At 40.2% G+C, this 16015-nt stretch overlaps 1 protein-coding gene across 2 annotated transcripts; it reads right to left on the minus strand.

Moving 5' to 3' along the window:
• Nucleotides 1-113: 113 nt before the first annotated feature.
• LOC137734100 (putative threonine aspartase) lies at nucleotides 114-3678 on the minus strand. 2 transcript variants are annotated; one of them, XM_068473381.1, is made up of 11 exons: nucleotides 3464-3678; nucleotides 3229-3279; nucleotides 2554-2674; nucleotides 2354-2438; nucleotides 2070-2151; nucleotides 1726-1855; nucleotides 1461-1600; nucleotides 1201-1364; nucleotides 772-895; nucleotides 566-670; nucleotides 114-437 (listed from the first exon to the last, which is right to left on the minus strand). In XM_068473381.1, the coding sequence occupies exons 1-11, from the start codon at nucleotides 3617-3619 to the stop codon at nucleotides 345-347; spliced, it is 1251 nt and encodes a 416-aa protein (XP_068329482.1). In that variant the 5' UTR covers nucleotides 3620-3678; the 3' UTR covers nucleotides 114-344. The 2 variants fall into 2 exon arrangements, with proteins under 2 accessions (XP_068329482.1, XP_068329483.1); XM_068473382.1 differs by having other exon boundaries at nucleotides 1461-1558; nucleotides 2070-2149; nucleotides 2402-2443.
• Nucleotides 3679-16015: the final 12337 nt, after the last annotated feature.

Below are 16015 nucleotides of genomic sequence, written 5' to 3' on the forward strand. Positions count from 1 at the left end.
TAAGTATAGATGAGTTTGTTATGTGCAAGTGCAATTTCATCGAATTGGCGACCGGCGAGGTGAAACCTAATATGTTGTTTATCAAATGTTTACATGCACCTGCTGGGACAAGTTACGGAAGAGCGTACTTTTCTTATTCTTTTGGTACAAGGAAAACCTCACATTAGAGAAATCGCGAACATCCAAATGTAGTTTTCTCAATGAAATAGGAGTAACCAACGGCTAAATCCAGATAACGATGGAAAAATTTAGAATACAGCTAGTAACCATTTGAGACCGATGATCTTCTAAATCGAAGCTCGCTGCATAGGTGTGTAAAATAAAACACAACAGCAGGTTTGCAGTCATGACAGCTTTCCACCCGAAAGATCAATTCGTGCTTCAAAATGGTCCACTCCAGTTTTGCTTTGCAATTTTGTACTCCTAAGAATTGAAACCTGAAAGATGGGAAATAAATTTAGTCCAAAATCTCGGATTGGATCCCCAGTTCCCCACAATCTTTGCTAGAAGTCAGAAGATGAAGCCAGTTCATGATAAAACGATCACAAAAGATTACGAAACATACCTTGGGCCGCTCCATGGCGCTCCCAAAATATCCTATTCCAAAGGATAAAGAAGTGTAAGCAGCTGCAATCTCTACAGCTTTCAACTTTGGAGAACTTCCTGCAACCTAAGAAGCAACATATGAACATACACTTATTCCAGACAAATAAAACAAAACAAAAAATTCATTCAGACAACTAACACGAAAGGTTCTAGCTTGGAACTCACCATTATAGGAGCATCAGCTTGCACAAGTAGAATTCCGGCACTTCTATCAGTACAATTGTTATTACTCTCTTGAACAACAGAACGTAAAACTTTCATGCAAGCAGAGGCAGGGCCTGCCTGTGAACTAACCAATGAATATGACTGTCAAGTTCACACAATGGGTGTAAACCGTAATAGATTTTATTTTCTACGCAATTGATATGGTGTATAAACTACGCAATTGAATAGGGATTGTAGGTCAGCCAACTCTACAGTTCTAATTATAACTTTGAAGAATCATGATCGCTTCAAACGTTGGCCAATTCAATGTGCATTAAAGCAGGCTTGTTGGTGTGTGCGTCAGTGAGTGAGAGAAGGAGGCTATCTTCAATTTCAACATTCACGTCAAGGGTAACATCTAAGAAAAAATTATATAGTAATAAGACATACACTGACAAAGAGACGCAGGACTCACGAGCTGCAAATCCTTTCATTAGATATTCTCCGGCACCACTTACACAACAGCCAACTATACATGGAGCCCCAAAAACACCTTTGGAGGATGCCCAACAGCCTGCACCGTGCATAGCTGCTAATCCCACACGCCCACCAACCTGTATTTTTTTCATACAAAAAACCTGTTGGATTTTCATTCACTAGTCACTCCAAAGAGATGACAAAGAGTGCAAATTCTTATAACCATCTGTCACCTTCAGTGCAATTCCCCCACTTGAGGCACCAGATGCTATTTGTCCTTCAGCATCCACACAAATAACACCAACAGTATCCATGATGCAATCCTCTTCAGCTCCATTATGCTTCAAATAATCGCATGGTTGAGCTTCTGATTCTAAACACGGATACAAAGATAGTATTGGTACTCGGAAATTAGGAAATGTAGATGGTAAGTTGCACTATCAGCTTTGAAAGGAGAGGAACAGATTTTTTTTTTAATATCAAAAAGCGATGAAATACCTGACATTCCAGCGGTCTCTTGAGGACTACAAGAAAGTCTAGAATCAGAATTTTCTGTCTTTGCTCTTGCATCATCAACCATGGCTTTGTACTTTCTCCATTGTGCTTTTGCTCTTTCTGTCACCAGCCACTGTTTTGAAATACACAAGATTTATTCATCTTTTATAAGAATAAATCCACAGTAGAACTCTAGAGCCACTAAATGGAAAATTAGATATGTATCTTTCGCGTTGTTTATTTCACGGAGAACACAAGCATATAAAAAAATAAAGATTAGTGATTGAGATGAAAATGATTTAAAGGTCTAAAACATCACAGTTAAAAAAAAAACTAAAATATATTACCTCATCATCGGCTGTGGTACTTGCTGCCAAAGCAAGGCCCTTGGACTTTGCCCACGCACGGGCACCTTCACCAACCAGGAAGCTACACAATGACACATTCGCTCCATTATTAAAGGAAAAGAAAATAAGAGAAAAGGAAATAAGAACAGGAGGATCAGAAAAAAATGCTATTACAGTATACAAATATAGAAAAAATGAAATAATAAAAAGAAAATATTGCCGAGCTGAACACAGTGATTAGAATGAAAGCTATAACTGTCTGATTAAGAGAGATGAATTAGTACATGGGAGGTATTCGGCCCAACAGAGGGGATCCCATCATTTGCTCCTTGGCCAATAAAGCAGCGACCTGGATGGGGTTTCTGACACCTGGTCTACAACATACGCAAGGGGATATTCAGTGCCGCAAGGGACAACGTATAGTCTAAATCAGTATGGAAACGGTAATATGTAAGCAGAATCAGATAAACAAAGCATCTTAAACCTGGAATTGCTCCAACAGCTCCAAATACTCCAGAATTTCCGTCCATAATACTGGCATCGCATTCTACACGACCATCTTCAGTCAAATTGGAGCCTCTGCCTGCATTCGTGCTTGGATCATCCTTTAAGACAATAATGTGATTAAAAACACAATCAATAAACAATACATTATATAGCAGGGATTGAATAGTGCTCTTGCAGAAAGGAAAGAAACTTCTACTGACAACCTCTTCGTAATTGCATATAAAGCAAATAAGAGGCACAATTCTAATCTTCTTTTGAACCTGAATCTTCTCTACTAAGTTGTTCTACATACACATTGGTGCTTTCGTGAAGCACTCTGTCCTAGCTACTTGAACTTAATTCAACTGAATTCTCCAAAAAATCTATGTGACTCCAAAAGTACGTGTCAAAGTACCAAAGTTAAACCAGTTGAAACACAATTTTATTCAAAACATGAGCTAAAATCCTCCTTAAATTTCCACGGATAACTCCTTCCACGCATACATAACCATTGCACTTGCGCAAGAGAAGAAACAAATTTTAAACACCACAAATACTAGATACAGACATGCATTCCCGTAGCTAACATTCGAATACACAGCGCCATATTACGATTTTCTGCTTCCAAATATACAGTCTTCTAAGAATACACACACACAAAGAGAAAATGTACCTCCAAGACCTGAATAGCTGCAGTAACAGCATCTATGCATCTACCAGAACCCTGAAGCAAGAATAACAAACAAAAGTTACAAAACAAAAACATTCAAATTACAAAAATGACACTACCAATTTTTTCAAGTTTCAATCTTTCCTTCTCTAATCATCCTCAGGCTTTCTGGGGAACCAAACAGTGGCTGGAACGATACAAATAAGAAAAAGAAAAAAGGTGCGTGAGAGAGAGGAACCTTGCGGAGGATTGAACCGGCGGCTAGACAAGCGCGTTTGACGGCGGACTTGAGGGCTTTCTCGTTAGATGGCGCGTGGTATCCAGCGCCGACGTGAACCGCCACGAAGAACGTGGCGTTTTCGTCTTCTACTTGCATTTGGTTCGCGGCGGCCATGGACTGGACTGGTTGATGGACCTAAACACTGCGTTTTAGCGTCTCAACTGATTGCTTCAGTTTCTTATGGCTTACTTCATTAAAAAAACTAACAAAAACTTCCATTTAATTATCAGGATATGCAGCAATTTAGTACGGGGTTTTAAGTTCGATTTTCTTTAAAGATGAATTTGAATTATATTATTACTAGTTTATTGTGAAGTTAAGTTCACCCTTATCCTCTTAGTGTAGATAACATTGTTTGGTAAAAAAAAAAAAATTATTTAAACCCATGCAAACTCATTTTACACCCAACTTAAAATTTTGAATGTTAATTGTCTATTTTACCCTATTGCATAATTACTACTAAGTACAAAATGAAATTAATAATAGAACTCAAATTTATTAATAAACCCAAACACTATAATTAAACCCTACAATCATTCTTTGTTTATCCTACGTTCATTCTGACTAAAACCCTAATAGCTCTTATAGAGAAAAATAAATTTTTCTTTAGTTGGAAGATGATTTTGAAGTTTTGAATCCTCCAACCAAGGTACGACTCAATTTATGAATTTTTTGTTTGTTCGATTTCAATTTTTTAGAGTTTAGAAGATGAGTATTTTGGTTATAATTTTTTTTTCAATCAAAGTTTCAATCAATCCTGCATAGTTTGTTTATCTTTCTGCAACAGTAAATTGATGCAGTCGGTTTCCTGTCCATCTACATTCCAAAGAGTTTGGTGCATCTGTTTTTATATTGTTTTTTTTTTTCTCAAGAGTTTGGTTTCGAACTTTTAACTAAGATGTATACTTTGTATTGTTTGATCTGATAAGAGCTTAATTGCGGCCACAGTCATCAAAACACGAAAATAAAGCAACATCATTTGTATTTACAAGTCATTTTACAAATAAAGTTCGACGCCGATGAAGTAGCCATCACAAAGGTGACTGACTGACCTCAAGCTCCTCGTCAAGCATGTGCAACCAAAACAACATGAGGGACTTTTTCGTTGTCGAAGGGCAAGCTCACATACTCCCTAGCAAACTCCTCTGCAATTTCCATAGCAAGCTCACCATTCACAGCCCGGAAATACATATACAACACCGTATTCGCAGCGGCATTGTAGAGCATCAGCAACACGAGGGAAGTCGCAGTCACCACAATTTGCATCTGTTGAAGCGGCATATTTTGACTTAAAGCTTTAATGGGTGTAAAAATAAATCTACATATTGAATTGGGTTTATGGGGGTATATTAGGTATTAAATTTGGATTTAAAGATATATTAATAGTTTAGTTAAAAATCAGATGAGTGCAAAGAGTAAGTTGGACGTATAAATAAGTTAAATGGGTTTAAATAAAATTTCCCAAAAAAAAATTATCAAGATTTGCACCCTTCTTTCAACTTCGTACATTTTCAATTGCTATCCATGAATTTCTTCAATTTCTGAAAAAAAAAACATCAGGATTATTAGGTTACGGGACAAAAACATATGGTTAAAATAGTCCTCACATTAAAGAAGACAAATAATAGAAAGCACACACATCAATAAGTTGTCTAGGAAAAAGCAAAAGGCACTAGAAGAAATTTCACATCTAAAAACAGTTTGCAGAAACGTCCAAAACAGTGCAATTCAGAAACAGTTCATATTTTCAAGGGAGTTTTAACGAACACTTTTGGTACTGTTCACTTTTAACGAAAATAACATTTTTACTCTAAAAAGTCACTCTTAGTACTATTCACTTACAACACCATTTTGTCTTTTTGATTAAAACTCAAAGTTTTCAAGCATTTTTCATTAGTTTTCTTTATTTTCAAGAGCAATTGACAGCCAAAAACAAAAAGAAGATAATTTATAAATAATTGTACATCATTTTTAAAAGGTTTATTTGTAACGTAGCACCTCATTCTTGTATACACAAAGGGTTTTCCTTCATTGTAAACACACGTTACACAACTCAGGCTCACAAGCAGAGAAACACAGAGCCTTCCTAACATTCTTTCCATCCTTGTAAAAATCCTTTGTAATCATCTTTTGTACATCAATAAAAGAGCAAGTGTACATATTCAAGCAATTCTTCAGCCTAAAGGAAGCTTTCTTTCTTTCTTTTAGTGTGTTCGTTGAATTAGACTTCAAATCCAAAGCAGGGAAACATTATTTTAGTTATATTATTAGCTTGCTAAACTAATGATCATACTTTGTTCGAGCATTCTGTTATAATTTAATGTTTGCCGTACAAATAACTGAATGTTAACTATGGTATCTCTAAGTTCAGCCTTTGTAATCTTATACCAGTATTGTGAGTGACCATCATGCTGAAACATGTCGAGTTCCATGTACAAAGTTTTATGTCTAGTTGTTATAATGGTCACACGACCATTTAACTAGGTATTTGCTCTTGAATTTGGTATTAGAGCCTATTTTTTATCTAGGGGCTTGTGGGCCCATTCTAATGATGAACCATCTGTTTCAACTATTTTGTAAGTATCATCTAATGGTAGCGTTCATGGTTTAAGTTTAGTAGTTTCTCATAATGACCATTATAACAACTAAACATAAAACATTGCACATAGAACTTGACATGTTTCAGCATGATGGTCACTCACAATACAGTTATAAGCCCACAAAGGCTTAACCCAAAGATACTGAGAATTCAGAGATACTATAGCTAATGTCAAGTTGTTTGTATGACAAACATTCAACTATAGCAGAATGCTTGAACAAAGTATGATTATCAGTTTAACAAGCTAATAATATAACTACAATAGTGTTTCCTGTTTTGGATTAGAAGTCTAATTAGCGAACACACCCAAAAAAAAAAAAAAAAAAAAAAAAAAGCTTACTTAAGACTAGAGAATTGCTTGGATATGTACATTTGCCTTTTTATTGCTATACAAAAAATGATTACAAATGATGTTTACAAGGATGGAAAGAATGCAAGGAAGGCTCTGTGCTTCCCTGCTTGTGAGTATGAGTTGTGTTCCGTGTGTTTATAACAAAGGAAAGCTCTTCTTATATACATGAATGAGGGTGCTAAGTTACAAAAAAAACTTTTGTAGAATATCTTCTTTATATTTGGTGCTATCACTATTTCTAAAAAAATTGGATGTTTTTAAATTGCACTGTTTTTGGACATTTCTGTCAACTATTTCTAGATGTGAATTTTTTTTCTTCTTGTGCCTTTTGCTTTTTCATGGACCATTTATTGTTGCATGTCCTTTTTGTGGATGCAAATTTCTTCCTCCTTGATGTTGGACAAAATTACACCTACAAAACAAATACCACATTTGGTCAAGGCCAAGAGCCTCACGCGCCCATGATGAATGGGGGGGGGACTTTGGCAGAAGAACCTCCGATGCTAAAGTTAGAATTTTGATAGAAAAATGTTTAGGGAATTTTTGAGTGTTTAGCAAGAGTCAAGACCTAGGTTTTTAGAGGAAATGAGGTTGAATATATAGTGCATGGCCGGTCCCTTTGGGAGAGAAGGTGACCGGCCTTTTGTGTATTTTTTGGGTGTAATTGGTGGTTTAATTGGCCATTAATAGATTAATTAGGTAATAAATCCATTAATTAGCCAATTAACATAATTTAAAAGAAATGTTTTGGGGGTTACCTTGTGGAGAAGATTTGATGAGGATGGATGAAATAGGTTTAAAAATAAATACCTATTTGGGCACTTTTGACTTGATTGTCGGATGTTTGTTCACTGCTTGCGCGTAGGAACTTTGGTGCTCCTCAAGGGTAATTGTCATTTTTGCCCAAAAATCCACGTGTCGCCTCTTGATTATTTTTGGCTCCACAAATGCCCCCACACCTGTTGGGATGCTCGTAGGAAAGGGCAGCAGGCGTAGCGATTTTCTTACTTTAGGAAACGTAGGATTGTTTCCTATTTTGATGTTGATTTCCTCTTTAATAGGAAATTATATCCTTCTAGGAAAGGGAAATAAATTTCTCTCAAAGCCTATTTAAGTCCACCTTAAGTGGGTTATTAAATCAACTTTGGAAAGCGATTTATTCTACCATACAAGAGAGAGATAGTTTAAAGGATATTTGTTCCCCCTCCTCTAGCAATCTTCTACATCTTGCCCGTGCAAATAATCGTCTTTCGTTGCTTTCTTCGTCTTCTCCGCGCCGCATCGAGGTAAGAAAAAATTAATTTTCCTTGTCTTTTTCTTGGATAGTGTTGTCGCGGGGCAGCCGTCGGGGTGGTGCGGCACGTCAGTTGGTAGGGGCTAGGAGTCGGCTCGGTATGGGCCAAGGAGGTGTTGTGGCAAGAACCACTGCTTAGGCTGCTCAGCTTGGCTAGAGCCAAAGGCAACTTGCGCAGTTGGGGCCGCAGATTGAAGCGCTGGGGCGCAGTGCTAGGCGAGCCGCATGGCTTATGTCTTTTAGGTTCTTGGACCTAACGGGGGCCAGACCGGTGATTGAGAGAGATGATAAGGTCGTGGGCCTCATGGGCTTGCTGGAATGCTGGGCATGCAGGCTTCCTGCCTGCTAGTCCGAGAGAAAAAATGAGGAAAAAACCAATATGGGTTGAGTTCCCCTGCTGAGTACCATGAATAGCGTTAGTTGCTTAGTTCTCTTCGCTGGGAGAAATGTGGGTTACTCCCGAGAAAGAAGGTAAAGAGGATCAAGGCGGATACTTTGGCTCGTCTGATCACTGTCGTGGAGCCTATTGTGAATAAAGGTGGAAAAAAGAGATATTCCTCGTCTGCTCAAGAAATGCTGGTTAAGAAAAAACTGAAGATTTCATCCGCTACTCGTGAGGGTCCGTCTGCTGTCAAGAGGCTTGTGATTGACGTGACTTCTTCCAATGGGAAGAAAAATGAGGCTGCTAGATTTCAGCCTGTGGCGCCTGCTATGTCGAGAATGGCTAATTTGATTGCTGCTAGTATTGCTCAGTGTAGAGGCCTTGTCATGCCCCCAATGCCGAAGTCTATGTCAAGACGTTCGTTAGGAGCTAAGTCGGTTCTTCATCGGAAATGCTTGCTATTTTGAAGAACGATAAGGTAGACTATGCTACTAAAGTGGCGCTAGGGCCCACTCCCTTTGCTGCTAAGACTGATTCGCCTACTGGGAAGGAAGAAATTGCTCGCGTGGGCAGCTGTGAGAAATCCACTAAGCCTGCTTCTAGGGAGGCTGCTGAGATTTGTGTGCTCTTCAAACCAGATCTGCTTTGAAGACATGGATGCTTGTGCCAAGTTTGTTGATGACATTAAAAAGGTTTGTTTGCCCAAGTTCCTTTGCGAAGCATACGACCCAATTTAGAAGGACTGCTCTACTTGCTATGATGTAGATATAGCAAGGTTGCCAAAGAGGTGGTGAAGACTCTGGCAGCTGAAACTTATTCCTCGGTCGAGGGGATCAAAAGGTTGGATTCTGAGTTGCTTTGAAGGGGTCTAATATTTCTGCACTCACTTCTCTGTAGCTTGAGACCACTCACCAATAGATCATTGACTAGAAGACTAGGCTTGATGCAATCCAATTTAAGTATGAAAGTACAGAGAAGGAGATTGGATGTTACACATACCTCATATTCAAGATCTTGAGTTTGCAATTTTTGAGCTTCGTTTCGCTGCTTATGCAAATGATGAATAGTTGATTGCTGCTTATAATCAAGTGATCCACTTTAAGAGAATCATCGATAGGCTTGAACCCTAAGTGTTGGAACTTCAAGGTGTACTGAAGATTAACGAAAGTCTGAAGAAGGAAGTGGATGAGCTGCAACGTGTCCGTGTTGGTCTGCTCGAGGAGAATAAGTAGCTGAAGGGTGAGAAAGAGGGGCTCGAGGTTTCGAGACCTTCTCTATTTTTCTAGAAGACTTGCTTTTACTTTTGAGGCTTCCATTGGTAAAGTAGTTAAAAAAGTTGGTGTCCAAGCTAGGGCAGCTGGGGGTGAACCACTGGATGATGCTACTACTAAGAGCGTCGCGGCTATTGAAAGTGTGGTGACTGAGTAGTCATGGGATGTCCAAGCTGCTGAAGTGTAGTCTTCTAGGTAGCCTTTAGGATTTTCTTTGTTTTTCCTTGTAGCTCTTGTTTTTCTTAAACTCCTTTGGCCTTTGCTAGTTGTTTATAAACATGCTTTATTCGTTTCTCTTCATCTGCGCTTCTTTTGTTCATGCCCTAACCTTTAGACTTTATAGACTAGTGGCAGGCGTTCTATTTTTCTATAAGCAGACAGGCCCGGGTGGCCTATGCAGCCGTAGGTGTTGGTGTAGAACTTTGCAAAGTTGTTAGCCATAGGGTTGGTAAGGTAAGAACTACATAAGAACTGGATAGTCATCGACTTGTGAAGTGGTGCCCGTCGAGTTGCTTAAGTCTTCGGGCTTTAATGTAGTGGGAGGTTACACATAGTACTTATTCAGATTGTAGGCACTCCACTGCTTTTTGATCTTTTTGTTGTTTCATGGTGGCGAGGGTGTAATTACTCTTGCCGCCTACTTTGCTGATCTTATACGGACCTTCCCAAATGGGATCCATCTTTTTGGAGCCTTCTCTACGGGCAATGATGAAGGCTTTTCTTAGGACTAGATCTTTGGGCTAGAACTACTGGATCTTGGCCCTTTTGTTGTAGTTAGAGAGGAGTTGTTGCTGGTAGGCTACGATGCGAGTGATGGTCTGCTCGTGCTTCTCCTCTACTAGATCTAAGCTTGTGGTCATCTCCTTACTATTTTACTCAATGCTTGGTAGTAGAGCGATGATACTTGGCTTGATGACATTGGGTTGAATGATTGCTTCTGAGACAAATGCCAAAGAGAAAGGAGTTTCACCGGTTGCTCGTCTTTTGGTGGTGCGACATCCGGGGACTTCGTCTAGCCATTTTCCCTTCTTGTTGGTGAGGGATTTCTTGAGGCAGTTGAGGACCATCTTGTTGGATGCTTCGACCCACGTATTTCCTTGAGGATATCTCGGCGTGGACATGTGCTGCTTGATGCCATACTTTTGGAAGAATTTCGCCACATCTTTGCCCACGAATTACGGGTCGTTATCGGTGACGATGGACTGAGGGATGCCAAATCGACGAATAATGTTCCTCCATATGAAGTGCTCTATGTCCGTCTGAGTCATGGTTGTCTTAGGCTCTGCTTCTACCTATTTGGTGAAGTAGTCGGTTGCCACAATCATTATGCCTCTGCCCCCAATAGCAGGCGACATAGGTCCTACCAGGTCGATTGCCCACTGCATGAACGGCCAAGGATTCATCTGTTGGTGCAGCTCACTGGTAGGCAGTGCTGGTATCAGTTTGTAGTGTTGGAAACGATCTTATTTTTGTACTAACTTCTTAGCATCTCGGTGCATGGTAGGCCAACAGTAGCCTGCGTTAAGAGCCTTTTGTGCTAAGGATTAAACTCTGGAGTGATTTCCACAAACGTCTTCGTGGATTGAGCTTAGAACCTTCAAGTCATCAGGAGACGCTAGGCAGCGGAGATGTGGTCCTGTGTAAGATTTTCGAATGAATGTCGTTCCACATATAGTAGCGTGCTGCGTTGATTTGGAGTTTCCTAGACTCCAATCTTTCCGTGGGGAATATGCTATTGACCATGTAGTCTACAATGGAATCTTGTCAGTTTGGAGTGGTACTAACCTGTGATACCTCAGCTACTAGCTTCGCCTTTATGCTTGGCTCGTCTAAATACTCCACCGGAATAGAGTGTTTAAGTTGGTGGTCGAGGGCGGAGCCTAGGCTGGCTAGTGATTAGCTGGGAATCAGAATGAATTACGAGCTTTTTCACCGCTAAGTTTTTTTCCATTCGGAGGCTTGCTAGTAGGGTCTCTTTCTCTGCTTCGTTGTTAGATGTTTTGAAGCCTAGAGTGATTGCTTGTTTAGGTATCGAATCATCTGGGGTGACAAGGACTACGCCTGCTCTCAGACCTTTGTAGTTGGACGCGTCCTTGACATGCAAATGCCAAAAGTCTCCATCGGGTGGAACAGGCACGGCTAGGGTGTGTTCGGCTACCTCCGCGGCATCGTTGGGCCGCTCTGTTGCATCGTGAATGCATGGTAGGGAATCGTGGAGCTGGAGCGATGTTACACATAACAAGAGACTCTCAACTACCGGTATTTGACCATTCTAGAGCTAAATTATGGAGCAAGGGTCGGCTAGGGTCGTGTGACACGCAGCATGAGGTGGTGCTCAACTGCCGGTACATGTTGCTCATATGTAGAATCTTTTGAGGCGACAAAGACAAAACTTGATTCCAAGTATGTACTTCCAGTGTTCGTCTGCCCTTGGCGTTTCTTTTGGGCCAAGTTATTGCATTCGTCAGAAAATTTTACACCGGCCAGTGTCTACGCCTTTATCGTCGTGCTTCTGGATTGGGCGAAATAGTGCGTCATAAGGATGACTGCATGAGTCTGAAGGTAAAACTTGAGCTTCTGGGTTGTAATAACTATCGCCAAAGTTAGCTTTTGAATTTCTGGTAACATCAAGGATAACTTTTGAACTGTGAAATACAGGTAGTCGGGCCCTCAACTCTTCTCGTATGATGGTAGAGCTTATTGCTGCTTCAAATACTGTCAAACATGTGAATAAGTCATCCACTACTTCTGGTTTGGATAGTAGGGAGGTGATGTCGGGTACTTCTTAAAGTCCTTGAATGTGCATTGGCGAGCCTCATCCCAAAATGTATGTTTCTCTGCCACAGTGAAAGAGTCTGCCAAAGTTAGATCTTCTTTCATGATCAATTTTCTGAATAGCGGGTGGTCTGCTGGAAGTCCTTTTTGGAAGGTTTCTTGCCTTCTCTGCTTTGAACCTCTTCACATAGTCACGAAGCGACTCTTTTAGGTTCTTCTTGACGTTGAACAAATGGTCGAACTTCTTTTTGATCGAGTGATATGATGAATATTCTTTGGTGAAAACCAAAGAAAGTTCGTCGAAACTCCGGATAGATTGTGGCGGCAGGGTGTAGAACCAATCTTGCGCCTCACCTTGTAGAGTGGTGGCGAATATATTGCACATGAGATCGTCGTTGTTTTAATAGAGGATCATTGCGCTTCGGTAGTGCTTTAAGTGTCTCTCCGGGTTTTCATCCCATTTGAAAGATGTGAAATGTGGCATGCTGAACTCGCGTGGAGGCTCTACCTACTCGATCTCGTCTGTGAAGGGTGACATGCTTATGTTGGTTATGTTTCATCCTAGTGCCTCATTGGCGACCTCGTTGCGTTGGAAATTATGCAATTGCTTGGTCAAGAGTCTCTCTACTTCTTCCTGAATTTGCCTTTATTGGGGTAGAGGAGCTATCGATTGCCCCTAGCCGTGACTTGCTGATCTAAACTGCTCTTCCATGTGTTTGGTTTATCTATGCCGTGGATAAGGTACGTGTAGTGCATTCCTAGCAGGCGAGGGAGTTTTTCGCAGGCTACCGGTTGAACTTGAGCAGAATTGAGTGATTGCTTCTCTCTATCCATCGTGCTGCCTACTGCGATGTGAGGTAGATGATGCTCCTTGCTGGCTTAGCCGGGAATGAACATTTTGCTTGGAAGGTTGCTCATGTTGACTATCGGAGTGTGAACCCAACCATGAATGTACGCTTATCCGTGAGCCTAGTCAAGAGTGCACACTCATCTTCGTGCTAAAACGGGAGTATACGTTATCTAAGAGACCCAATCGAGAGTGTACACTGCCCGAACATTCGGTTCGTGGTTGGTCAAGTGGCTACTTGCCAGGACGTTGCTAGAGAGGTTCTTTGTTTACCCTTGTCCTACTTCGGGACACCTCGTCTGGGGCACGTTGCATCTCAGTGCGTTGCAAGAGCTGGTTCACCAAGGTCGTCTGCTGTGCAATGGCGCTCGTCAACTCTATGACTTGTCGAGACAAGTGTTGTTCTCTATTTAGGTTAGAATAGCTTGGAAGGAATGCGTCGTCTTGAGCAATGGAAGTGTGGTAGACTCTGGGCGCGAGATTTGAGTTAGGAAATGTCAAATCAACAGAAAAATATGGTGAAAATGCTCATAGTTCAATCGTCAGTCCGAAAATTTGGAGCTGAGATGGTTGAACTAATCTTAGATTGATTTGGGGTACTTGGAAAGCCACGGGAGCAGATTAGGCCACAGGATCAGGCTGGGCCACGAGAGCAGGCTGGGCTGTGGAAACAGGCTTGGCCATGAGAGTGGGTTGCTCGGCGGGAACAGGCTGGGCCACGAGAGTGGGCTACTCGATGGGTGATGCACATAGGTGCGAGGCTAGGGCTCGGCTTGGCAACGTGTTGGGCTCACGTTGGGCTTGGAGTGACATGGGTAAAGTCGTGGCTTTGGTGTCGTGAGCCTTGGATGGCGGCACGGCTCGGGCCATGGTGGTGACACCATGGACCTTGCCGCAGGTGGCCACCGCGATGGTTCTAGTGGTGGTGGTGCCGTTCCACTTATTGTCACATTTAGCCTCATGGATCGTAATGGTCCCATCTCTTGAATATTGGAATTTTCACTTGTTGAATTTTCTAAATTTCTAGCCATTATACTTCTCTTTTACGTTTTATCAAAGAATTTTGGCAAATAAAAATTTCTAATAATAAAAACGTACGAAAAATCTACAAATGGACAAGAAAATAGAAAAACCTTTGATGCGAGAGTCTTCTACGAGTGTGGGACTCAACTCTCAATGAAAGCACCAATTTGTGGATGCAAATTTCTTCCTCCTTGATCTTGGACAAAATTGCACCTACAAAACAAATAACACCCCATGACTATTCCGGAGGTGATTTCACGATCTTATATATAACTAATCGAAAAGACTCCTTGATATGACTTTCCCTTTATTCGGGCGGACTCCCATGATTCCTTTCCCAGTGAGCCCACGATGAATTTGGGGGGGGGGGGGGGGCGCTTTGGCCAAAGAACTTTTGATGCCAAAGTTAGAATTTTGAGAGAAAAGTGTTTGGGGAAATTTTGAGTGTTTAGCAAGAGTCAAGACCTAGGTTTTTAGAGGAAATGAGGTTGAATATATAGTGCATGGCCGGTCCCTTTGGGAGAAAAGGTGACCGGCCTTTTGTGTATTGGGTGTAATTGGTGGTTTACTTGGCCATTAATAGATTAATTAGGTAATAAATCCATTAATTAGCCAATTAACATAATTTAAAAGAAATGTTTTTGGGGTTACCTTGTGGAGATGACTTAATGAGGATGGATGAAATATGTTTAAAAATAAATACCTATTTGGGCACTTTTGACTTGATTGTTGGATGTTTGTCCACTGCTCGCACGTAAGAATTTCGGTGTTCCTCAAGGGTAATTTTGTCTTTTTTGCCCAAAAATCTAAATGTTGCCTCTTGATTATTTTTGGCTCCACACTTTTTTTTATTATTTTTTTATACCACTTTTTTTTAGTGTGGGGAAGATTTTAACTTTATATTTCTGTTTGGTAATTTGATGGTTCTGATGGTTTTTGGAAATTATAAAAATTTCATGTCCTGATGATTAAATGAAACTTTTTTTAGGGTATTTGGTTCGTTTTCTCAAGTTTTTATTGCACTTTGTTTTTTTATATTCAAGGGGTATTTTAATTAATTTGATTTACATAATTAGAGGAAGATTCGATCTAAAGTAAGTATAATATTTTAGTCATTTCGATGTGCCTCATTGTCGCACTTATTTTAATATTTTTCTACGGAATAGAAATTTGTTACAAAAGGGTACCAGGAAGGTGAAACACCACTATGTTCTTAACCACTTAAGTTATAAATCTTTTGTTAAAATTTATGCTTGACATGTTACAATGTTGATACCATTTGTAATGTTAATCCAACTTCAAAATTTCCCACAAATCAGAAATAAATGCAAGCTCCAAATTGTCTCTGCATCAACACCTATAGAGGCTCCCTCCTGATAATCTAAGTGTATTTATTAAAACCCATATTACTAATATATTTTAAATTAAAGGGAAGGGGAGGATTTAGACCCAACAATATTACTAATCTAAATCTAGATTAAGGACATTGTGCAATGTATAAATTTAACTTGAATGCGACTTAGTACTACGGTTTAGTGGTATTTTTCTTCACTTGTAAGTGAGAGGTCTTAGATTCGATTCTCGCCAAATACGAATTTGAACCACAATATTGCTAGCCTATTGTGAGGCTACGCCCACCTCCCTCCCCTTTAGTGTAATAATATCGTTTGTTAAAAAAGTAAGGCTTTATAGCCAAAATGATCCCTAAAATTTGCATAACTCCTCACTTTGGTCCCTGAGATTTCAAATCAATAGAAGTGGTCTTTGAGATTGTCCACCATCCATCATTTTGGTCATTCCGTTAATAACTCTGTTAAATGTCCCGGAGCTCTTGGCCAAAAGTTTAGGCAATTTTCAAAGCTTCATAACTCAATCGTTTGTTAACCAAATTCGACCCATAATATATCAAAATGAAGATAGGAAAGTGTAGAATAAGATTATACCTATTTGGAAGCCCAATGTTTACC

Source organism: Pyrus communis, chromosome 5 (assembly GCF_963583255.1).
Source record: "Pyrus communis chromosome 5, drPyrComm1.1, whole genome shotgun sequence".
NCBI lineage: Eukaryota > Viridiplantae > Streptophyta > Magnoliopsida > Rosales > Rosaceae > Pyrus > Pyrus communis.

Coding starts and splice junctions, on each gene's coding strand:
- LOC137734100 (XM_068473381.1), bottom strand. CDS start 3,619: ATGGCCGCCGCGAACCAAATGCAAGTAGAAGACGAAAACGCCACGTTC. Junction 896..1,200: donor TCCTGCGTCTCTTTGTCAGT/GTATGTCTTATT, acceptor TTCATTGGTTAG/TTCACAGGCAGGCCCTGCCT. Junction 438..565: donor GCGCCATGGAGCGGCCCAAG/GTATGTTTCGTA, acceptor CCCATCTTTCAG/GTTTCAATTCTTAGGAGTAC.